Source organism: Elephas maximus, chromosome 3 (genome assembly GCF_024166365.1).
Source record: "Elephas maximus indicus isolate mEleMax1 chromosome 3, mEleMax1 primary haplotype, whole genome shotgun sequence".
Lineage (NCBI taxonomy): Eukaryota > Metazoa > Chordata > Mammalia > Proboscidea > Elephantidae > Elephas > Elephas maximus.
The window spans coordinates 7,714,439-7,739,547 of NC_064821.1; the positions used below are offsets into that span (position 1 = coordinate 7,714,439).

At 55.0% G+C, this 25,109-nt stretch overlaps 1 protein-coding gene and 1 non-coding gene across 5 annotated transcripts in view; one reads left to right on the top strand and one right to left on the bottom strand.

The window, feature by feature from the left end:
- The window catches only part of DPP9 (dipeptidyl peptidase 9), a 53,264-nt gene extending 31,194 nt beyond the window's left edge, over nucleotides 1–22,070 (bottom strand). For 3 of the 4 annotated variants that reach the window (XR_007516428.1, XM_049876467.1, XM_049876468.1), the window contains exons 1-7: nucleotides 21,914–22,070; nucleotides 20,945–20,997; nucleotides 18,305–18,392; nucleotides 11,925–12,181; nucleotides 3,940–4,052; nucleotides 1,160–1,333; nucleotides 841–1,009 (exon numbers count right to left, since the gene is read on the bottom strand). Coding sequence is in view for 3 of the 4 variants with exons in the window: in XM_049876467.1 (XP_049732424.1) it covers nucleotides 841–1,009; nucleotides 1,160–1,333; nucleotides 3,940–4,052; nucleotides 11,925–12,181; nucleotides 18,305–18,360 (769 nt within the window). In the remaining variant the exon portion in view is untranslated. Of the gene's footprint in view, nucleotides 1–840; nucleotides 1,010–1,159; nucleotides 1,334–3,939; nucleotides 4,053–11,924; nucleotides 12,182–18,304; nucleotides 18,393–20,944; nucleotides 21,007–21,913 lie in introns of those variants that run through there. The other variant, XM_049876469.1, reaches the window with a different exon arrangement.
- Nucleotides 22,071–22,300: 230 nt separating this feature from the next.
- TRNAG-UCC (transfer RNA glycine (anticodon UCC)) lies at nucleotides 22,301–22,372 on the top strand. The gene has a single exon. It is a non-coding gene; the product is annotated as a tRNA-Gly (tRNA).
- The last annotated feature ends 2,737 nt before the right edge of the window (nucleotides 22,373–25,109 follow it).

Sequence of the window (25,109 nt, forward strand, 5' to 3'; positions counted from 1 at the left end):
GAAACCCTATGGGGCTGTTCTATTCTGTCACATGGGGTCGCTGTGAGTCAGAATCAACTTGATGGCAACCAACAACAACTCTATGGAAAAGCACAAGAGATCATGGAACTCAGTCTAGTCTCTCAGCCTCGGCACCTAGGACATCTGCAACCAGAACATTCTCTGGGGTGGGGCTGTCCTGTGCACTGTAGGGTGTAGAGCAGTATCCCTGGCCTCTACCCACTTGATGCCACCTCCCCCAGCTGTGACAACTGGAAGTGTCCCTGGGCGTTGCTGAGTGTCCCCTCACTGCCTGGTTGAAAAGTGCTGGTGTAGAGGGGACTGGGCTTTGTGGGGGGAACAGAAAATGCGGAGAGTGTAGAGCTCTGCAGACAACCGAGGGGAAGGAGGTCACCTCGGGCGAGTAGGGCATGAGGGGACGCCCAGGGAGTGGGGACGACTTGAGCTTGACTGGCATGGGGTCAGACAGGCAGAGAGAGAAGGTGGGAAGGCGGTATGGTTGGTGAGGGCTGAGCGCACAGAAGCGCAGAGCCAGCGCCTGGCAGAGGCAGCCGGACCGTGCGGCTGGACAGATTCATGCAGGCAGGGAAAGAGGCTGGACCTCCTAGGGGCTCTGGGGCCACAGGGGGCCGCTGCAGGGGGCAGGCCACGCCTGGCGGAGGGGGTGGGTCAGAGGAGTAGGGCCTTCTAGAAGCTGGCCCGGCGGCTATGAGGGCCATCCACAGGAAGTGCAGCTGGGGCCAGGCCGAGCCAAGCGCACCCAGAGGGCGGGTGGGGGGAGCACAGTCCATCAGCTGAGAGCCGGTGGCGGCCTGTGCAGCAGGGGCGCTTTGCTCTCACCTCTGTGGCAGAAGGTCAGCCGCCTCTCCTCACCCGTCTCCAGGTTGGCCACCCACAGGTCATTGTTGTTGATGAAGGAAAAGAAGGCCGGGTCGGCAGGGCAGATTTTGGGGTCCATCCGAGGCCCTGAACACTGAGTCTTAATTTCCAGAGGCTTCATGGGGGACACCTGAGGGTACATAGGCTCTGCTTAGGGCGTGCGGCCCCGCCCACCCTGCCAGCTACTCCCCACCAGGAGGGCCCAGGCGGTACCCAGAGCTCGCCATGAAGCTGTCCTCGCCCCCCACCCCAGGACACCCAGGCAGGCCCTGGGGCTCACCATAAAGCCGTTCTTGCCCCCATCGCGGCAGTGGAAGAGGCTGTTGCTGGCCTGGAAGAGGAAGAGGCCGCTCTCGCTGTGGAAGTCATAGGAGGTGATGCCAAAGACCCCGAGGCGCTTCCGCTCCCGCAAGAGTTCCTCCTCCCTCGAATAGACACCATGGTGAGGCGTGGCCTAGGGACACACGGGGGACACGGGGGGTGGGCTGCAGCCGACGCTCTGGGGATGATAGGCTCCCCTCACCCCTTCAGGAATTCCACCCTCCACTGGGTGTTCCTAGGGCGAGTCTGACCGGCCGCACCCCGGGGAAGTTTCTGGTGAGCAGGGCTGTCCCAGGGGCCCTGGTAGTGTAACAGTTAAGCACTCGGCTGCCAACCAAAAGGTTGGTGATTTGAACCCACCCAGTAGCTCCATGGAAGAAAAGACCTGGCCATCTGCTCCCATAAAGATCACAGCCTAGGAAACCTTATAGGGCAGTTCTACTCTGTCACATGGGGTCACTGAGTCAAAATCGACTCCATGGCATCCAACAACGGTGCAGCTGTACTGAACAGAACAGGCAGCTTGAACCTTGACCTGGAGGCGGTAAGGACACTACGTGGGCTGTGGGGCCGTGACAACAGGACCCTGAGAGGTGGGTCCTGCAGTCTCCAGGGCTCACCCTTCCTGAACCCTGCCCGGGTCTAAGTTAATGGGGTGAAACAATTTGCTGTTGAGTTGATTCTGACTCATAGCACCCCCATGTCACAGAGAAGAACTGTCCCATATGGTTTTCCAGGCTGTAATCATTACAGAAACAGACCGCAAGACCCTTCTCCCACAGAGCCGCTGCGTGAGTTCTAACTGCCAACTTTTCGGGTAGAGCCGGGCGCTTAACTGAGCAGGGAGCAAGTTGGCCTGTCTCTCCAGGACTCTCTCCAGGGCCAAACTGGTTTCTGGGGCAACGGGCCCTGCCCCTCAGAACCCAGTGACACCCTGGGCCTCACCACCAATCCTCCACCACTGCCCAGCCTTTACAGCCCCTCCCTGCTGAAAACATTCATTCCAAACCCAGACAGCAGGAGCCCCCCGTCACCAAACACCCGTGATCTCTGCAGAGGGGGATGGGGGGAATGCAGACAGCAGGGACCCACTCATCACCAAACACATATGATCTCTGTGGGGCAGGGGGGGCCGTGCAGACAGCAGGAGCCTGCCCATGGCCAAACACATATGATCTCTGTGTGTGGGGAGGTGGTGCAAATGGAGAACCACCCCAGCCCTAGCCCCCCGCCCCAGGGGAGCAGATATGTACACTGCTGGGTGTACCATGCAGCTGCCCAAAGGAAGATTCTGGAAACATGGGAGAGGGCTAAGGAGAAGAAAGATACTTTTAGCAGTTGAACCCAAACCAAAGCCACACCCACATGGCGGCAAAGGCGCCACGGACGTGAGTTCACCAATGGGACTGGCAACGCTGAGAGTAACCCGTGGACAGGCAGAGACTCGGAGTCAAGCCCTGCCCCTGCCCTGTACTGTCATTCTTACAATCAGAAACAAATGAAAATAAGCCAAGAGAACTGGATGGTGCCAGGCTACAAGACCAAATGTTTTCATCAGGGTCCTAAGAAATAGATCCTGACCAAAAGGAAGAAAAAATGTGGAAAAGACCTTCAAATTCTTACAGATTCCAGACTTACTAGGCCCACTGGGACGGGAGAAATGCCCAAGCCCACTGCTCTGAGATGCTCTTTAAATCTTTAACCCAAACTATCCCCTGAAGTCATCTTTAAACTAAGCAACAGGTTAGCTCAATTAGTAAAGAACATACGTCTTGAGCATTGAGCTCTTAAAAGATGCCAACAACGCTGTTGTGTGCCACACCACCGATTCTGACTCCTAACGACCCCGTGTGACAGAGCAGAACTGTCCCCATGGGGTTTCTGAGGCTACAATCTTTAGGGGAGCAGGTCGCCAGGTCTTTTCTCCTGCGGGGCCGTTGGTTCGCAGCCAAGTGTTAACCATCGCACCACCAGGGCTCCTTTAGAAGGTGATTTATGTAAGACCAAACTGACAACAGTTAACTGTAGAGCACAGGTGAGAAGTTTCGGGGCAGTGGGGTTGAGTTAATGGGAGTGGGACAATTTGAGCAGAAACAACAAGACTGCTGCCATGAGGTGAAGAACGTAACCAGAGCTGCTGAGCTGCAAAGGCAGACACTGCTGAACGGGGGCACACTTTCCCCCAAAAGAAAATATCTGAAAAATCACATGCCAAGAGAAAATGCTCTTGTGCTTTCCCACACTATCTTCTCCCAAGGACCCTGGTGGTGCAGCAGTTACGCGCTCTGCTGCTAACCAAAAGGTCGGTGGTTCAAACCCCCAGGAGCTCCACGGGAGAAAGACCAGGCGGGGGATCTGCTCCCATAAAGCTTACAGCCCAGGAAACCACATAGGGCAGTTTTACTCTGTCACCTGGGGTTGCTATAGGTCGGAACTGACTCGATGGCACCTGACGACAAAAACCACCACCTCTTCTCCCCAGACGGACACTAATCATTAGCCGGTCTCCATAAAAGGGCCTCAATTCAAGTCATACAAGTCTTCGGTGATGCATTTAGAAGGCAGAGCTCTGGATAAGAGGTCTGATTCAGCAACCAGTGCCCCACAGCAGAGAGCGCACGGAGCGGGGAGCCCTCTGGTGGCAGTCCCGGCGGGAATCGTGCCGCACCTGGGAAGGCCCAGGCCGCAGGCGCTGCGTCTGCTGGGTCTGGGCGCCCTGCCCAGGCACGTCCAGCTCACCTGGAAGTGATCGAGCATCTGCTTCCATGACAGCAGCAGCAGGGACTCTTTCCGCACCTTCTTGGGAATCTCCGAGTACAGGAGGGAGTTCTCTCGGCTGCCGTAAGGCATCCCTAAGGGGAGAACGGGGGCAGTGATGCTTCAGTGGGAGAACGCTCACCTTCCGTGTGAGAGACCCAGGTTCGATTCCCGGCTGATGCACCTCATGAGCAGCCACCACCCGTCTGTTGGTGGAAGCTTCTGTGTTGCTGGGATGTTGAACAGGTTTCAGCAGAGCTTCCAGACTGAGATGGACCAGGAAGAAAGGCCTGGCAATCTACGTCTGGAAATCAGCCAGCGAAGCCCTACGGATCACAACGAACGGATGGGCAATCGATCCTGGGGGTGGAGCAGGACCGGGTAGTTTCGGCCCACTGTGCGTGGGACGAGTCGGGAGCCGACCTGACGGCAGCTAACATCGGTAACCACAGAGGGCAGAGCTGAGAACCCCAGGGCCAGGACAGGGAGAGGGCCTCGTGTGGCGCCCCGTGACTGGGCAGAGTCACTTCCCTTTGCTTCTACGTCGCTCCGCCAGGCTGCTGGCAGCACGGCCTCCCCAGAAAGGCCAGTTACCGTCGAGGCTATTCCAGCTGAGGGTGACCCCATGCGTGCCAGAGGAGAGCTGTGCTCTGCAGGGTTTTCAATGGCTGAGTTTTCAGAAGGAGATTACCAGGCCTTTTCTTCTTCTGAGGCGCCTCTGTGGGACTCAAACCGCCAACCTTTTGGTTAGCAGCTGAGCGTGTTCACTGTTTGCACTACCCAGGGACTTCTAGAACAAGGACGAACAAGGGTGGCGAGCGATTGCCAACTCCCCACAGGTGAACACTGGTTCTTGTGTGTCCTTCTCCATTTAATGTTTTTGCAAAGGCCAAGAATTAAATTCAGCCGGGATCAGGGTTGGGCTAAAACTTACAAAAAGGAACTGGGAAATACGTATCTAATCCAGGGTTTCTCAACTGTGGCCCTAGAGACATTTGGGGACGGCTCATTCTCTGAGGGGGGGCCGTCCTGTGCACTGTAGGGTGTTGAGCGGCATCCCTGGCCTCCACTTACTCGATGCCAGTTGCACTGCCATCCAGCCATGATACCCACAAATGTCTGCAGCCATTGCCAAGGATCACCTGGGGGGCAGAATCACCCCGGCTGAGAGCCCTGATTTCCCTTGACCTGACCTACAAAATGAGACAAACAATGGTATCTGCCCAGGGAGGATTCTGTGTGGATTAGACGAGGGAAAGAACAAATGCCCTTTGCACAACACCTGGAACGTGTCACCTTTCAGCAGCAAGTTGCGCCGCGTTTCACATTCTTGTATCTCTGACGTCAGGATGGGTCTCCCTGCCAAAGGTGCTGCTGCTTTTCTTCTTTCTTGGTGGCAGATGAAATAATAACGCCTCCTACCACGCCATCACCCGTCTGTCAGTTTGCCGTCCTGTGGTGCCCAGTGTGTTGCCGTGATGCTGGAAGCTATGCCTCCGGGATTCCACATACCAGTGGGGTCGGTCACCCACGGAGGACAAGTTTCAGTGGAGCTCCCAGATTAAGGCAGACCAGGAAGAAAGGCTGGTGATCTACTTCCGAAAATCAACCCACGAAAACCTTATGGAGCACAACAGTACATTGTCCAATACAGTGCTGGAAGATGAGCCCCCTAGGCAGGAAGGCACCCAGAATACACAGTGGCCACAACAATGGACTTGAGCAGACCAACGATTGCGGAGATGGCACAGGCCCGGGCACTGGAAATCCTGTGGAGCACAGTTCTACTCTGATACACATGAGTCAGTCAAATTGGCGCAACCGGTTCTTTTATTTTAGATTTTTTAAAAATTGTACTCGAAGCAAAAGTTTATAGTTCAAGTTAGTTTCTCATACAAAAAATTTATACACTCATTGTTAAGTGACCCCGGTTGCTCTCTCCATAATGTGACAGCACACTCCTCCTTTCCACCCTGGATTTCCCGTGTCCATTCAGGGAGCTCCTGCCCCTTTCTGCCTTCTCATCTCGCCTCTGGAGAGCGACTGTCCATTTAGTCTCATGTGTCTACTTGAGCTAAGAACCAGAGTCTTCACAAGTATTATTTAATGTCTTACATAGTCCACTCTAATTTTGGTCTGCAGAGTTGGCTTCAGGAATGGTTTTAGTTTTGGACTAACTGAGAGTCTGGGGGCCGTGTCTTCTGGAGTCCCTCCAGTCTCAGTCAGACTATTAAGTCTATTCTTTTTAGCAGAATTTGAGGTCTGCATCTCATTTTTCTCCTGCTCTGTCAGGGACTCTCTGTTATGTTCCCTGTCAGGGTAGTCGGTGGTGGTAGCCGGGTACCATCTAGTTCTTCCGGTCTCAGGCTGATGGAGTCTCTGGTTTACGTGGCCTTTTCTGTCTCTTGGGCTCTTATTTTCTTTGTATTTTTGGTGTTCTTCATTCTCCTTTGCTCCAGGTGGATGGGGACCAACCAATGCGTCTTAGGTGGCCGCTTGCTAGCTTTTAAGATCCCAGATGCTACTCACCAAAGTGGGATAGATGCAACCAGCTCTTATTAAGGTTGGTGACATTGGCTGTTTACAATAAAATCTGCTTGTGAAGTACAGGTAATAAAATAAGAGCAGATTTAAAGGGAACTACTGGGTTATTTTTTTTATTTTTTATTTTTTTTACTGGGTTAACGGAAACCCCAGCGGCATAGTGGTTAAATGCTGTGACTATTAACCAAAAGGTCGGCAGTTCGAATCCACCAGGCGCTCCTTGGAAACTCTATGAGACAGTTCTATCTGTCCTATAGGGTTCCTATGAGTCAGAATCAACTCGACAGCAACAGGTTTGGTTTTATTGGGTTAACAAGTTTCCTTTTGAGGTGGATATAAGAAACACGCAGAGTTAACTCAGACATGTGTAGGTGGGATGCAAATGGCTGACGTGCCGGAAACGCTGACAGCTTGATCTCTAAGTTCCATGGTCTGACCCTCTCGTTCCGGCTGGAGACACAAGCACAGTCCTGCCCATCAACACTGCCCAGGGAGGGACGGTTCCTTCTCACGTTCACACAAGTAGGGATGAGAATTATGTGGGATGTGATCCCACTGAGATGAAATGTCCACAACAGGCAAAGCCACAGAGACAGAAAGTGGATTAGTGGTTGCCTAGGGCTTGGAGGAGGCGGGAAAGGGGAGCATCTGCTAATGGCATGGGATTTCTCTTTAGGGTGATGAGACTGTTCTGGAACTAGACGGAGGTGATGTTGTGCAACATTGTGAGTGTGCTAAACGCCACTGAATTGTACACTTTGAAGTGATTTAAATGGTGAACTTTATGTTGTGTATATTTTAACAAAATTAAAAAAAAAAAGTTGTGATACACGCTATACAATTTAGGTGAACTTTAAAAACATCATGTTCACTGAAAGAGGCCAGACACAAAACACCAAATACCATATGATTCCACACACATGGAATGTTCAGAAAAGGCAAACTCATAGAGACAGAAAATGGATTAGCGGCTGCCTAGGGCTTAGTGGAAGGAGCCCTCGTGGCACAATGGTTAAGCACTCCACTGTTAGCTGAAAGGTTGGAGGTTCAAACCCACCCAGTGGCTCTCTGGCGGAAAGACCCATCAATCTGTTCCTGTAAAGATCACATCACAGCTTAAGAAACCTATGAGGCAGTTCTGCTCTGCCACACAGGGTCGCAATGAGTTGAAATCTACTCGATGGCACCTACCACCACCACCAGTACATGCAACAACATGGACGAACCTTGAAAACTTTACGCTGAGTGAAAAAAAAAAACCTAAATCAAACTCATTGCCATCGACAGGATTCCGACTCACGGCAACCCTATGGGACAGAGTAGAACTGCCCCATACGGTTTCCATGGAGCGGCTAGTGGATTCAAACTGCCGACCTTCTAGTTAGCAGCCGAGCTCTTAACCACTGCTCCACAGGAGTTAGGAGTAAAAGAAGCCAGACATAAAAGGTCATATATTGTATAAATCCATTTATACGAAATGTCCAGAATAGGTAAACCCAGAGAGACAGAAAGTGGATTAGTGACTGCAGAGGGCTGGGGGAAGGGGAGTGACTGCTAATGGGTGGGCTTTTTAAAATGATAGAATGTTCTGGAACTAGATAGTGGTGACGGTTGCACAACACTGCGCGTATACTAAAAACCACTGAGTTTTCACCGTTAGAAAAATGAGTTTTATGGCATGCAAATCACGTTTCAGTTTTTTAAAAAAGCAAAGAACGGTGAGGTGCTGTGGAAGGCTGGGAGGGAGGGGGCAGCTCTCCAGCCAGGAGTGTCTGCTTGGGGACAGCCCCCATCTACAGGGACTCTCTGGAACAGCTGGCGCCTTCCAAACAGGAAGTCAAATGGCTGGCCGTGCCAAGCACACAGGCGCCGCCTCCCTCCCAAGCGAATTAATAAGTGATCACACCAAGTGGCCCCAACAGCCCCTTCCTGGGACGTGCTGCTGTTGGCACCAGTGACAACAAAAGGCAGGCAGGACAAGCAGCTGGGATGGCAGAAGACAGCCACAGAGTTCTACCATCACTGCCCCTCCTCTGCTTCTCCCCTCCTTCGGGGAAGCGTGTCCCACCCCCAACACACATACCCACCACCAACCCTGCACCTACCCCTGGCCACAGGGTGACAGGTGTCCCTGGCCTGAGCAAACACCATTTCCAGCCACAAAGTCCACAGTGACTGGCCCGGCAGGGGCACATGAGCAGGCCCTGGGCAGGGACAAGCCCTCGCTGTCCCATCTAAGGGGCACCCGGCACTGCCCCGGCCCTTGCCACACTCTAGCCAACAGAAGGTGCCTGTGTGCAGTGGGGAGAAGGGGAGCTGCCCGGACGAGGAGGGCTGGCATGTAGACAGTGTGTCCTGAGCCTGGTGCTGGAGTCCTCGGGTCCCCAGCCCACCCTCCTGGGACCGAGAGCCAGCATACTTCCTGTGCTACTCTGTCTAGTCTGTGCTGGGCTTCATCACCCGCATCAGAGGAACCTTCGAGGACCATCCGGCGGCTCACCCAGCAGGCACCAGCAGCAAACCTCCTCCCAACCAGGTGGTGGGAGCTCCCGGGAGGACCCAGCTTCATCTGCTTTAGTCTCAGGGTAGCCCCTTTATGTCCAATGCAAACGCCCCCTGGGTGCTAGCACTGTCCCAGGTGCACAGGATCCACAGGTGACCACCAAGCGTTACGCGTGAGTTGACCCACGAGCCTGGGCATGAAATGACATCAGTGTTGCCCTGAAGAGGCTAAGTGACACAGACTCAGCTTGATGGTGAGCAACATCACCCCAAGAGAGACACGATGGCCTTTGGGCTGGAGAGGCCCAACTGTTTTAGATGTGCTTTGGGGTCTAGGCCACGTCCACACCCCCTTGTCTGCAGCTGCCCCTACCCAGCAGGGTGGAGGCCATCAGCGGTCCTCTGTGTATGACAGATAGCCTCCTGCCCCCAGCCCCAGACACACATAGCCCTAAGCTGATTGGATGAGGACCTGGAATCAACTAACATCTGACCTAAGTCAGCCAATCGGATTTCTTCTCCTGGAAATTTGGATTTCGAGAAAGCTAGCCCATTTCTGCTGGGAGCTGGAATCCAAGACAGGCGACCTCAGCAGTTATGGAGGTGGCAGGGGAGGCAGGTGCGCAGAGGATGGGGTGGACACATGGAGAAGGTATGCATGGAGCAGGTGCCTGGGTTCTAGAAGGTTCCCGCTGCTAGGTGCTGCTGTAGTCTGGGTGGACTTTCTGCCCCTGGGTGCCGTGAGACACCCCTACACTCATATCATGAAGTGCACTTTGTGGCTCTAAGGTAGCTGGGTGGGTTCCTGTTCCTTCCAACAGTACCGTGGGGGGGTTGAATAACAGCCCCCCGAGAGATGTCCATATCCTGGTCTCTGGAACCTACGACTGTTACCTCACGTGACAAAGGGGCTCTGCAGGTGGGGTGAAGTCAAGGATCCTGTGATGGGAAGACGATTCCGGATGGACCCGGGGGCCCTAAATGCAGTCACACAGGTCCTTATACAAGGAAGGCAGAGGGAGATTTGACACAGAAGAGGAGGCAAAGGTGATGGGGCCACAAGCCCAGGAACACCGTGGCCGCCAGCAGCTCTAAGAGGCAAGGAAGGGGCCTCCCCGGAGCCTTGGGAGGGAGCACAGCCCTGCCAACACGCTGACTTTAGCCCAGGGCAACTGATTTCAGGTTTGTGGCCTCCAGGACTGTGAGAGAAGACGTTTCTGTGGTCTGAGGCCTTCCAGTTCATGACCTGTCACAGCAGCCGTGGGGAACTCACACACGTGTACCTCATCCAGAACCACAACCTGAACACAAGCATGTCGCTGAAGACAAGGTGTGTCAGGAGCAGGGTGTGGGGAGGCCCTGGGGCCAGCAAGAGAGAGACCTGCGGCTCGGGCTCTCTCTTCGGTAGCAACTTGACGCCTTTCCAGCCCTAGTTTCTTCCAGACTCGAGCTGGGCATCTTTTCCCGTCAAAGGCCATAGAATAAACATTTCTGACTTCTCAGCCACGTGGCCTCTGTTGCAACTCCTCCGCTGTGGTCAAATGCAGCACGGACAACGAACAGGTATGGCTGTGTGCCGATAAAGTTTCATTTACAAAACTCGATGGGCGCCATTTGCCAACCATGTTCCTCTGTCCGGTCCTGTGCTGACCAGATCGCCACCTGGCTTCCACAGAGGCCTGTCCGTGAGGAGTGACAGTGCCGACCGCAGGGAGGGGACGGCCAGCCTCTCAGGGGCAGACTCTGGATCCGCAAGGCAGAGCATGACGTTCCTTCGCTCATTTATTCATTCCAGTGTTTGCTGAGGGCCTGACCACGGAGTTCCTGGGTGGCGCAGATGGTTAAGCACTCGAGTACTAATCAAAAGGTTGGTGGTTTGAACCCACCCAGCAGTGCCTGGAAAGAAAGGCCTGGTGATCTACTTCCAAAAAACCAGCCACTGATTTAGCTTACTTAGGAAAAAATGTCTGCCTTGAGCAGGGTGCTCTTTTAATATCTATCTCTATGGGATCAAATTGACAATAGCAACTTGAAAGGTTAGATGGGGACCTTAGGAACAACTCAGAAAAGAAGGGGGAGAATGGCTCCACAATTTGCAGAACATGATCAGTGTCACTGAATTGTACATGGAGAAATTGTTGAATTGGTGTATACATTCTCAATAACAAAAAAATTAAAATTATTAAAAAAAAAAAAAGACGCTTGGCTGGCTCCCACAAGGAACTGCTCCGTCCTGCTTTGCGAGGCCTTCTGGCAAAGTGGGACAATGGCCATCGGCTGCACAGGTGCTTCCTGTCCACCTCCTGGGGGCCCTGGTCTGGCTGAGGAGGCTAGGAAGGCACCTTGGACCTGATCTGTGCCCCGGAGGGGAACACAAATCACGGCAGAAGATGTAGCAAGCGGGGCTCATGAGGCCCACCTGCAGAGGATGGGGGGATTAGCAAGGAGTCTGCTCAGCCACATGTCTAGAGCAGCGACAGCAGCACGGGGCAAGCCAGCCCTTGTTGTCAGCCACCGTAACACAAGCAAGGCACCTTTCCTTGAGCCTCAGAACCCTTCTTAACATAGCACTCACAGCCGGTGACTACTGGAGTTACTTGCAGCTCCCACCGTGCACCTGTGAGTCCCTGCCTACTTTCCCAGGCCCCAGCCTAGACGAGGTAGCTGGGAGTGACTCAGGGGGTGGGCCTGGCTGAGTGGTTTCACAAACCATCTCATAGGCTCTCAGGTGATTGGCCCCAAAGCACGTACTGTGGAAACAGAAGGGGTAGAACCACCCTCTGCCCTGCTTGCCGCACACCTGACGTTCTCGTGGACCCTCCCCCGCCTCCCAGCTGGCCCAGACCATCACTGTGAACAGGCTGCATTCCCGGGGGCAGGCCGCCTGAGACCAATGCCTGGCCCAGGGGTGCCCAGCTTACCCAGGTAGTAGAGGCGGTGCGAGTGGGGGCCCGACTCATCCGTCTTCTGCACAAACTGGAAGTCATGGGGTGCCTTGTTGACGATGAGGCCTGAGTACTTGCGGCTGCCGTGAATGATGCTCCGCAGGCCCTCCCACGAGTGCTTCTGCACCTGGAAGCGGGATCCTGGCTCATCCATCTCCACGGAGTCGCCCCGCTCCGACGACGGTGCATCGGCATCGGCCATCCTCACGGCCCCCTCAGAATTCAGCGAGAAGCTGTGAGGAGGAGGGGAGCGGGCAGGAAGATGGTGAGAAGGGAGTGCCACACCCGGGGTCCCTCATCAGGCCCACCCCTGTCAACCAGCACCAAGCCCTGCTGGTCCCACCCAGGATGTTGCGGGAATCTCTGCGCTTCTCTCCAACACCGCTTCTAAGGTCCGACCGAGCCACTGCCAACTGCTGCTTGAATGATGGCAATTGCCGCCTAAGAGGGCTCCCCGCATTCCTTGGAAATATGGTTCCATCACACAAACTGTCCCCTGGGCTTCCCAGAGCCCCGGGATAAAGCCCAGTCCGCATCATGACTGCTGGGTCCGTGCCAAGCTCTCAAACCTCATCCCCCTCCTCGCGGTCCCCCAGCTGCGCTGGCTTCACACGGCTCCTCCAGCAGGCCAAGCTCCTTCCTGCCCCAGGGCCTTTGCGCACACTGTCCCTTCAGCTGGCAACATACTCTTTCACTCTCTTTGACTGACTTCTAATCTGATCTCAGCCTAAACGCCAGGTCCTCAGAAACTTTCTATGGCCATTCACACTGAAGCTCGTCTCACCGTAACCTTTCATGTAAAAAAAAACAACTGTTGCCATCAACCCAACTCAACTCAACTCAACTCACAGCGGCCCCGTGTGTGTCAGAGAACTGTGCTCCCTATGGTTTTCGGTGGCTAATTTTTGAGAACTGGATGGCCAGATTTTTCTTCCAGGGCACCTCTGGCTGGCCTCAAGCCTCTAACCTTTCAATGAGCAGCTGAGTGTGTTCACTGTTTGCACCACCTAGGGGCTCGACCTTTCACATACACCTGGGTTTTCCTCCTTCCCTCCTTCCTTCAGTGTCTTCACTGTGACGATCAGTACTTGTTTAACGCGTCAGTCATCCCTACGCCTGTCTCAAGTGAGCCTCACAGGGCACTGGATGTACTGCGGGTGTTCTCCAGACAGCTGGGGCCGGAAGGAACCCTGCAGAGAAACACACTCGCCACTGCCACCGTAACAAAGCCCCGCTGAACGCCAGGAGCCAGCATCCCAACGCCGTCACCAGTGCCGCAGCTTGCTGTCCCGCAGGGCAAGGCTCCTGGGTGTGCGCTGGAGGTGCTCAGGGAAATAGGACACCACCATCAGGGCTGTTACAAACGCTGCAGAGGACCGAGGTGTGCACGGCCCCCAGGGCGTCCCCTCCCACATGAAGGCTCCCGTGGCTGCAGCTGCCACCACCAGAAGGCCTGGTTAGATGAGTGCTTATTTAGAGAAACCTAAATATCGCTGCGGTACCCCAGTTCTGGAAGAGCCTGAGCGGCCCAGTGAGGAAAGCAGCGCGGTGAGGAAAACGAAACCAGTTCAGCCTCGCTCGCCTCAGCACACGCCGAGGGACTCAGGCCCAGCTGGGAGCAAGGAGCCCGGGCACCGCCTTCTAGTCCTCTGGGATTGATGGCTTTACTCAGTGCAGGGAGTGGGGCATAGGCTGCCTCTCAACAGTCAGGCACTTGGCTGTCACTGGCCAAAAGGCTGGCGGTTGGAACCCATCCAGAGGCACCACAGAAGAAAGGCCTGGCAATCTGCTTCCAAGAGATCAGCCATTGAAAGCACTATGGAGCACAGGTCTACCCTGCGCATGCGGGGTCACCGTGAGTCCGAGTTGACTCCACGCCAACTGCCAACGACAACTCCGCCCACAGGACAGGGCGCCCCGGGCAGAGGGGATCAGAGAAAGGAAGGGCGGAGCTGGGCGGTCCCCTCCACTCCGATGGAGAAGACCGCCCGCTGCCACCCGGAGATGCCCCGTCAGAGCAACCGCCACGGGAAAAAGGACGCCTGCCTGCTCCGAGAGGCAAGGGGAAGGGGCACAAGAGCGCGTCCAGCCCCTTCGAAAATCAGGCCCCGCAGATGTCACTGCACCTAACCACCCTGCGAGGTGGGGCTCTCTGTCGAGGTGAGGAAACTGAGGCCAGAAGGGCAGGGGAGCCATCCGTGCTGCTGCCCGGGAAGGAGGAAAGGGCTTCAGTCAGGCGGCCTGACTCTCGACTGCCTCTCAAGGTGCCACGCGAAGAGCAGGGCTCAGATCATCAGCCCCTTCCACTCCCGGGACCCTGGCCTCGGCCCGCACAGCATCAGGTCCTGGGGGCTGAGCCACGGGACCAGGACAAGCCTCAGCGCAGCCCCGAAGAGCTCCCGTCCAGCAGGAAGGCTGTTGGGGGCACAGCTCAGGCGGGGAGAGCTGAGGGATGCACAGCACACAGCCCCTTCGGAAGGGGATTTCTGAGCCGCACCGCTATGGGGTTCGGAGGTCACTTCCCAGCCCCAGCCCTAAAAAATGAAGGGAGAAATGGTTTCCCCTGGCTGGTCCTAGGAGTCCCTGGGTGGCGCAAACTGGTTAACACACTCAGCTGATAACCGAAAGGTTGGAGGTTCACGTCCACCCAGAGGTGCCTCGAAAGAAACGCCTGGTGATCTACTTCCGAAAAATCAGCCACCGAAGACCGTACGGAGCACAGTTCTACTGTGATACACGTGGGGTCGCCACAAGTCAGAGTTGACTCGGTGGCAACTGGTTTGGTTTTTGGTTCTTTCTGGGGACTTGGTCCTATGTTCTCTGTTGTGAAGCCTGAGGAGGAGCAAGCTGGCACGACTCTTCTGCCCTCCAGCCCAGAAGGAGCGCAGTGCGTCCAGCTCCTCTAGGGACAGCTTTGAAGACACAGGCCAGAGAGCTGCAGGGCTGTCAGGGCCCAGAGGCCACACGGGCCGTGTCCGGGGGGATGAGGGACTTGCTGAGGGCCACATGCTGTGCTCCCAGGCCTGTGCAGAGCTGGCTGGTGGGGGCTGCTGGGCGATGTGGGCTGCTGGGGGGTAGGAGCTGCTGGGCGGAGTTAACCAGAGGCCAAACAGGAAGCGGCAAGGGCTTACGACCCCACCCAGCCATGATGCTGCTGACAGCAAGCCCAGAACATGGGGCCGGGAACCCTCTGACCAGCCAAAGCGCCTGCTCACACTTTGCCCCTGCCCATTCAAGTTCCGCATGTGACAGCAAAACAAAAACTATTAATTCCACAACTCCTGCCGCCTAAGAGCCCGGTGGTACCACTTACAAAATCATGGTGCCTGTTTATGTCCACAGAGACCCTGGGTGGTACGAATGGTTTAGTACTCAACCATTAGCTGAAAGGACAGCAGTTAGGACCCACCCAGAGGCGCCTTGGAAGAAAGGCCTGGCAATATCCTTCAGAAAGGTCACAGCCTTGAAATCCCCATGGGGCAGTTCTGCTCTGCACACATGGGGTCGCTGTGAGTCGGAATCAATACGGTGGCATGTAACGACACACTTATTTTGTCACAAAGAACAATAAAAATGACCTTGCCTCTGATCGCTGCTGCTAGCACAGGGAGCAAAAATGCAATCCAGGAGATGGGAAATGAAAGGAAACATTGGGAGAAGCTTCAGGGAACCTTCTAGACTGGCCGGGTCTCCACCAGGCAGCTCGAGCTCTCGGATGGGTTACAGCTGGGTGTTCTCTTGGCCCTCCCACACGCTGCTCTCCTGTCCAGAGGCAAAGACCTGACCACAAAGAGGCTGGGAAGGGGCACAGGTGGGCGGAAGGTGGTCCTTATGTCCCCGACGGGCCATTTCCCCACCCAATCCTGGGCCAGTGTTCTCCAGTCGAGAGTTGACACAGCTGGGGAAAAGAGAGCAGATTCCAAGCCACTTAACTCAAGGCTACCTACGCACGTCTGCCAATGGGTAAGCCGCCTTTGAAGCCCGTGACGTCCCCAGCAAACAACTCCAGCGCTCTCAGGGGAGGAACGTGCAAGGTGGGTCAAATTTCTGTGACCTCAGTCTAGGGCGTCAAGAGTGGGGACCATGTGTCCCCTTGGGTTTCCATTAGAGACCCAGTCGGGTCCGTCACGGAGGACAGAGGGAAGGCAAGGAAGAACTGAGGAATCTCAGTGTTGGCCGCTCCCCTCAGTTCTGCCGACCACAAGAGAGACAGCAGGAAGGAGGGCGGGTGCTTGAAGTCTCCTCAGCAGGCACTGGACAAGGGCGCGTGTGTGCGCGCCCGCTTGCGTGCCTACCATACGTGTGCCTACCGTGTGTGGGGGGGGCGGTGGGGGAACCTACTGTGTGAGGGGGGTATACCGTGTGTGTGTGCGCGCGCCCGCTTGCGTGCCTGCCATACGTGTGCCTACCGTGTGTGGGGGGGGCGGCGGGGGAACCTACTGTGTGAGGGGGGTATACCGTGTGTGTGTGTGCGTGCGCCCGCTTGCGTGCCTGCCATACGTGTGCCTACCGTGTGTGGGGGGGGCGGTGGGGGAACCTACTGTGTGAGGGGGGTATACCGTGTGTGTGTGTGCGCGCCCGCTTGCGTGCCTACCATGTGTGCCTACCGTGTGGGGGGGCGGTGGGGGAACCTACTGTGTGAGGGGGGTATACCGTGTGTGTGTGTGCGCGCCCACTTGCGTGCCTACCATACGTGTGCCTACCATGTGTGTGGGGGGGTGGGGGAACCTACTGTGCGAGGGGGGTATACCGTGTGTGTGTGCGCGCCCGCTTGCGTGCCTACCATACGTGTGCCTACCGTGTGTGTGGGGGGGTGGGGGAACCTACTGTGTGAGGGGGGTATACTGTGTGTGTGTGTGTGCGCGCGCCCGCTTGCGTGCCTACCATATGTGTGCCTACCGTGTGTGGGGGGGCGGTGGGGGAACCTACTGTGTGAGGGGGGTATACCGTGTGTGTGTGTGCGCGCGCGCATGTAGGGGGAAACCTACTGTGTGTGTGTGTGACAGAGAAAGAGAGGGGTGGGGAAATCTATCGTGTGTGTGTGTGTGTGTGTGTGTGAATGTCTATGTGTGTACATATCTGAGGAAACAGCTTACGGTGGCCCCTAGGACTGGGCTCTGGAGCTGTGTCCCTGTGTGGGGGTTCCAAGCACATGCCACGTCACCATCCTCTGCCACCTGGGCCTTCTACATTTACCACTAGCCTTTACAGAGTCTCAGTCCCTGGGTGGCACAAACAGTTAAGCCCTCAGCTGCTAACCGAGAGCTTGGCAGTTTGAGTCCACCCAGGGGCACCGCAGAAGAAGGTCCTGGTGAGCCTTCTGAAAACGCAGGCATTGGCAACCCTCCAGAGCACAGTTCCACTCCGACATGTGGGTTGCCAGGAGCCGGGGTCGACTCGTCAGCACCTGGTACAGCGGTTTTAGAGTCAGTTGACAGCCCAGCTCACCCAGGCCCTGAGGCGTGTGCAGGTGAGAGAAGGGAGACTGCTCCCCACCAGTAATGGCGCACAGGGGCTTTCGGATCAGGCACCCAGGGAATCGCTGCACCTGGCGGAATCCCTGCTGTCACAGATCATGGTTCCCTCCCTGCCTCCCGAGCTCTTGTTGTCACTAAAAGCACAGGAGCCTAAGACTACTAGACAGTGAGACTCAGATCGTTCATGCAGTTGAGGGATTCCCATGGTCCTTCATCTCACTCCAGGACTGACCGCTGCCCTGTGCAGGTCACGTGGACTTACGTTTCGTCCTCACCTTGACCTTGGGAGCTGGTTTTGGGAGCAGCCTGGTCTTGAAGACTGAAACACGGACTCAGGAAGGTTGACTGGGCTGCCCAGTGGCACCCAGAGAGGGAGGGGAGTAGTGCCCCAGTCTATTGGACTCCAAAGTCCATGTCCTACCCAGCAGGCCAAGGAACCCCTGGGTAGTGCAAACGGTTAAGCACTTGACTACAAGCCAAAAGTTGGTGGTTCAAAACCTTCCAGAGGCACCTCAGAAGAAAGGCCTGGCCATCTACTTCTAAAAAATCAGCCACTGAAAACCCTCTGGAGCACAGCTCTACTCTTGACACACACGGGGGAGCCATGAGTCAGAATCAACTCGACAGCGACTAACAACCATGAACTAGGCCTAACCACTAGGCCTGTGGTTCTCAGCCAGGGGCGACTCTGACCCCCAACGGACACTTAGCAATGTCCGGAGACTTCTATGGTTGTTACGGCTTGAGGGGAGGGATGCTATTCAAACCAGGTGGGTGGAGGCCGGGGATGCTGCTCAACACCCTACAGTGCACAGGATGGCCCCACACAGCGTCCCCACTGATGAGAACTCTGGTGAGGACCCTGACCTTGCCTCCTACCTTCTCCAACGTCCCGTGTTCTCGTTGTCCAGGCGCAGCTTCTTAACCTTCCGCATGAACCACTCAGCGGCCTTCAGCAGGTGGGCGCCTGTGAGGAAGAGGGCAGGCCATGTGGCTGCAACCTGGAGCCCAAGCTTTCAGCCCCTCCCCATTTCTCGGGGCAGCCACTGGGGATGCCCTGATGCTGAGAGCAGTCTGCTGAGGTGGCTGATCCAGGCTCTGCCCTGAAATACGAGAGGGTGCCCAGCATTTGCCAGAAACTGGCATCTTTTTCTCTGAGCCGTTCTTCCAAGATGAAAAGTCCCTAGGCGAGGGGGGTTTCAGGTGACTCCAGAGATGTCATCTGCAAGGCACGCCCCGGAAACAGAGAACTCCAAATCCCTCACCAGGGCCAGGTCCCTGACAGCCTTGCCGACCTCATCTTCTCCCCTGCCCTAGACCACTGGGTTCCAGCCACACTGGCTTCCTTCCACTCCCTTAAACACACTCACTGATTCCCACCACTGGGCCTTTGCACTTGCCGTCCCTCGGCCTGGGACGCCCTTTCCCTGCTTTTGGTATTGCGTGCTCTCTCTTATCCTTCAGGTCCCACTATCATTCCTTAAGAGGTCTTTCCTGAACATGCAGTCAAAGGGACAACCTCGTTACTTCCATCACAGGACCTGACCTTTCTGCACAGCACTCAGTCTAGGACAATGCCTCTCAGCCAGGGATGACTCTGCTCCCCAGGGGACATTGGGCTATGCTGGGAAACATCTGACGGGGCGGGGGGGGGGGTACAGGCATTGAGTGGGCGGGAGCCAGGAATGCAGTTAAACACCCTACAGCACACAGGACGGTCCCTGCCAAAGAATGATCTGGTCATGGATGTCCACGGTGCCAAGGGTAAGAAACCCTGAATTAATTACTTGGGAAAAAATTGAGTTTGGTCCCTGCTCACACTTTACACCAGAATCCACTCCCACTGGGTCAGACGGTGTAAACCTGGGAGACCCTCCAGCTCCTGTGACTTCCCGCCACTCTCCTCCCCACTCAGGCAATGCATTTAAACGTGGGCAGCATCCTAGGACGTCAGTAGGTCAGATAATTACAAGACACAGAGTCTCCTGGGGGTCAGTGGAATCCCCTAACCCAGGGGTTCTTACCCAGGGGTGATTCTATCCCCAGGGAACACTGGATGATGTCTAGGGACATTTGTGGGTGTCACAACTAGGGGGTGCTACAGGCGTCAAGTGGATGGAGGCCAGGGGATGCTGTTCAACACCTTACAGTGCACAGTACGGCCCCACCCCAGAGGACGATCCAGCACCGTCAGCAGTGCCCTAAGCAAGTAACCTCGCCTCGCTGGGACATCAGCTCCACAGGTACAGGGTCTAATCTATCCTGATTCCACTGTGCTCCATGCCCAGACCATGCCTGGCACACGGGAAGCCTTCAATAAACCGTTCAGTTTGAATGGCTCAGTTAATGTTCATTCTTGAATGCAGCCCAACACCAAAGGGACTGTGGCTTAATCACAGCCCAACTACCTTGCCAATGGGCCCACTTCATTTAAAGAAAGTAGCCCCTGGCTGCGGGACAGAGATCGTAATGGCAGAGGTGACACAAAATGTCACCACAAAGTAGGACTGGCTTCGTGCTCAGTCTAGTGGTGACAAGTATGGGCTCTGGGGTCAGCAAGAGACAGGTTCGAATCCCGGCTCTGCCACTTCTGGGCTGTGTAACTGTGGGGATGCCACTTAACCTCTCTGGGCCTCAATTTTCCCAGCTATGAAATGGGACTCCAGTACCTATGCCTAGGGCTACGGTATGGATGATCCACATGAAATTTTTATAAGCCAGTGCCAGACATATCATAAACTAAACGGCAACTCATACTGTCAACGAAACAGGCTATTTAGAATCACCCAAAGGAGAGGTCTGGGCTTGGGCCCCTTTCAGAGCTGGAACCCACACCACTTGCTGGTAAGTGCCAGGCACTATGTTAGGTGTAGGGGACACAGCCACACCTCCTCCAAGTCCTGCTGTGACCAGCACTCTCCTCTTTCTCTCCCTGAGGACTTCAGAGGATTCTTCCCAGGCGCAGCTGGAGGGGCACGCAGGGTGGGAAGCGTAGCCTCCAACAAGCGCACAGAAAGCTGCAGCCACCACCTGGGTCTGAGCCAACTATCCCTGAGGGCAGTGCCCCTAGGACCATAGAAAACCATTTCCACTGGCAGTGCAGTGGTTAGGAACTCGGCTGCTAACCAAAAGGTCGGCAGTTCGAATCCATCAGCTGCTCCTTGGAAACCCTACGGGACAGTTCTACTCTGTCCTATAGGGTCGCTAAGAGTTGGGATCAATTCCATGGCAAGGGGTTTTTCTATGTCCCTAAGGAGTCCCTGGGTGGTGCAAATGGTTAACACGCGCAGCTGCTAACCAAAAGTTTGGCAGTTCAAGTATGCCTGGAAGTGCCTTGGAAGAAAGGTCTGGTGATCTACTTCTGAAAAACCAGCAACTGAAAACCCTTTGGAGCAAACTACTTCTCTGACACATAGGGGACTGCCATGAGTCAGAGTCGGCTCATGTCCCAGCACAGGCAAATGAACCCCACCAGCCACGCCCTGCCCTTCCTGGCTGCCTAACCCCAAGCCAACTGACCTTCTAAAGGGTCCAGGTAGCCTCCATTCCAGCTGCAGGCATGGGACACGGACCTTGATGAAACAAAGGTGCCATTAATACGGGGGCTGGAGGGGCCAGCTAACCATTCACTTTCTCCCACTTGGGCCTGTCAGGGCTAATTCTCCCTCCCCAGATAGACTGGAGTCTCACAGCCCTGCACTGCTATCTTCACTCCCTGAGCTGCCCATGGGACAAGAGCCTTCCCACCAGGCCCAATTCCCCCAGGAGCCAGCCAGGGACCCCAGGGATCGGCGACTCCAGTCCACACCCCCTGGGCCTTCCTCCCAGCTCCTGGAAAGCAGGTTCGTTCTTGCCGCTGAGGCGAACGGCTTCCTCACAGCCCACAGAGGGCAAGGGTGCGGCGGCAACGGGCCACTCACGATGGCTCAGCCCTGACACTAAAGAGGAAGTGTCCAGACTGGCCTAAGATTGTGTGGGAAGAAATCGTGGGGCGGCAGGCCAGGCCTGGGAGGGGAGGCTCGGAGAAGGGGCTGGGCTCAGGGGGACTGTGGGGCCGAAGATTCAAACGGGGTAGGAGGGAGGTCGCCGTCAGGGAGGTGACCTCGGCTCTCCCACAGGGTCCATATGCCTGCACGGGAAGGGGAGCAGGGCGGGACCTCCAGGGCCTGCAGGGACAGCGGGTCAAGGTCTGAAGCGGGCACAGCGTCCGGGTGCGGCCACCCCGGGAAGGGGTCAGAGCCCGGTGGGTGACAGGCAGGCTTGGGCAGCCACGGGAAGGGCGGGGAGGCCGGGCCGAGAAGGCGAGGGGCTAAGCGATGGCCCAGCGGAGGGGAAACTGAGGCTGGAGGCAGGAGGCGCCGGGAGGCCGGTCAAGGGCGGGTCCGGTCCGGGGATCGGGGAGGCCGGGGCGGAGGGCACCCGGGAAGGCGGGCGCTGGCGGGTCCAGGGCCGGGCCGAGGCGGGACGGGGCAGGCGGGCGCTGCTCACCGGGCTCGGGGCCGGCGCGGGGCGGCGGCCGGGCTGGGCAGGGCGTCCGGGGCTGGTGGCGCTTATGCTCGCGGCTCCATGCCCCGGACTGCGGCCCCGGAAGTAGCGGGCGCGGGGGACGGCGGAGGCGGTGGACGCGGGGGGACCCGGCGGCTCCCTCCCCTTTGACCCGGAAGTCGAGCAGCCCAGGCGGCGGCCTGGGATTGGGCGCTGCTCGGCCAGTACCAAAGCGGCCAAGGCGCTAGGGGGGGACATGCGGACCGGCTTCCAGCGGCGTTTTCCAAGAGGAACGCTGGTGAGATACACCCCTCGTGAGATTTGGTATCACCGAGCCAGACCGATGACACTTCTACTAGGGATGCTCCGGGAAAACCTGTTTTCGCCGCAGCGTTGGTGGTATAGTGGTTAGCATAGCTGCCTTCCAAGCAGTTGACCCGGGTTCGATTCCCGGCCAACGCAGGCAAGCAGGTTGCCTTTTCACATCTTATGTAAAAATTTCCACTAAACACCCCAGACCGAAATTCCTATGACAGTTCCTTTCAAATACATTTTAAAATTTCACCAGAACTTTTAAAAGACGGAAGAAAGAAAAAAAATTCTATTAAACACCCCGAACCAAAATTCCTATTACAGTTACTTTGAAATGAAATTTAAAATTTCACTGTAACTTTTATGAACGGGACATGTGTTGTTTCTGCCCGGGATCGAACCGGGGACCTGCAGCTTGTGAGGCGATGGTAATAACCGCTACACTAGGGAAACAGGCAAAAAGCACGGTTCGTTACACTGTTACAGAAAAAAATATTCTAGGTATTGTTTGTTACATTGTAGTTCTTGACGTGAAGAGTGTCTGATTGCAATCTGGCCAGGTGATTCCAGCTGCTCATCCCGGACACTCACCCCTCGGCTGGATGCATTGGAAACTGAAAGAGAAAAAATGAAGAAGAAAAAAATTTAATAAACACCCTCCCAACACACAAACAAGCTTTTGTTATTTACGGTCAATAAACATTCTATTAAAACAATCCAAGAACAAAATTGCCCGCAAACCTCTCCCAAAGCCAAACCAAGTTGTCATTGGTTCATCTTCAGGTAGAATCTATATTTAAAATATTGTTTAAGTTTCTCTCTGTATATTCACCAGTTTGCTTCAGACCGAACCACTTCCTAAAAGAACTTTCTAAAAAGGATTTTTATTCTGTGTTTCTGCACGCTGAAACAAACAAACAAACAAACCTTGCCATCTAGTCAATTTCGACTCATAGGGACCCTATAGGACAGAGGAGAACTGCCCCATAGTGTTTTCAGGAAGCGGCTGGTGGATTCTAACTGCCGCACTTTTTGGTTGCAGCCTGAGCTTTTAACCACTGCCCCACCAGGGCTCCAAAAACTTGGAGGGTGGCGAGGAGGAAGCCAGGAAAAAAAAAAAAAGACTTTTCATCTCATCACCCAGAGCTAACTTGTTAGTATTTTAATTAAAAAAAAAATAATAATAAAAAACACAGTTGCCAATCGAGTGGACTCGGACTCTTGGAGGCCCCATGTGTGTCAGAGTAAAACTGTGCTCCACAGGGTTTTCAATGGCTGGTTTTTCAAAAGCAGATGGCCAGGCCTTTTTACCGAGGCCTATGACAGGGAGTCTACTCAGGGCAATCACAGAAGGCTTTCCCGAGGTGACCCAAACCGAGGTGACAGCAGAGTGGAAATCTGAAGGCTGCTTAGGAATGAAGACAGAGGCAGGTGGGTGGAGCAAAGCAAGGCTTCCCAGGGCTGCTGACACAAAGTACTACCAACTGACTGACTCAGACAGACTGAGTCCTCCCTTTCTCTCCACCAGCTGCACCATCCCCTCCCTGACGCTCACATCCTTCCTCTCTCCCCTTCCCTCTGGCTGCTCCAGCCACAGGGGCCTTCTCATTGTTCCTCCAACTCACCAAGCATGGTCCTGCCTCAGGGCCTTTGCACTGGCTGTTCTCTCTGCCTTTCCCTCAGAGGTTTCCAGGGTTCACTCCCTCATTTTCTTCAAGTCTTAATTTTAACATTACCTCCTCAGGGAGGCCTTCCCTTATAAATTTGGTTACTTGTTTCTCCTCTATCTCCCATATGGGCTGTAAGCTCCAGGCAGTAATATTGCCACTGAGTGGATTCCAACTCAAAGTGACCCTATAGGACAGAGTAGAGCTGCCCCAAAGGGTTTCCAAGGAGTGGATGGCAGATTCGAACTGCCGACCTTTTGGTTCACAACGGAGCTCTTAACCCCTGCACTACCAGGGCCCCAGAAAGGCAGATTGTGTTGTTGTCTGTTCATTTGTTTGTTTTAATCTATTCTGTTTGCTGCAGTGTCCCTAGGTGCTCAGTAAATCTTTGTTGAAATTATGAACAAATGAACATCTGGCTGGAGGACAGGAAAGACCTGGGGAAGGGTTAAAGTAATCTAGGTGGACTTCCTGGTGGAGGAGGAGACCTCTGGAGAATTTACCTCTTCTGTAAACCCTGTTAAGTCCTGACAGCTCACTTATCTGCAAAACAAAATTAAAGTAAAAATCCACCTCCTCTAAAGTGGTTTCTTGGGCCCTTCAAACCCACCTGGGGCATCCAATGCTTTCTGTTAATACCAGGCAAATCGCTACCTCTCTCTGAGTCCGGGAGGTCACAGCTTCAGAGATGTGCCTTTTTTTTTTTTCCATCTAGCCACTAGGTGTCAGCAGAAGCATAGCTGGGCATTGCACACACGCACACCCACACAAAGCAGCAACCCCATAGCCTTCACTGCCCCCCATACATCTCAGTATTTGCAGAGACACCCCCATAGCCGAGCGGGTACCCTCGCAGGCAGAGTTTAGGGTCCAGCTATCCCAGGAGCCTTTAGTGAGGGTTCCAGGGAGAAAGAGGAAAGAGGAAGGAAAGAAAGAAAGGACACAAGGATTCAATGTTTCCAGTCCAGGAAAAAATTCTTGCAAATGCCAGCTTCTTCCGATTCCTTTTATGTCCGGAATAAGAGGCTTGGAATCATGGAAATACTTACCAGTCGCTGCTCTAAGGAACAGTCACATTTTTAGCTCATTTAGTCCCCCCAACAGCCCCATGATGCTAGAACGTCATTGTCCCCCTCTTACAGGGGAGGAGACTAAGGCACAGAAAAAAGAGGTTAGGTAATTTGTCCAAGGTCACACGACTTATAAGTGTTGGAATAGGG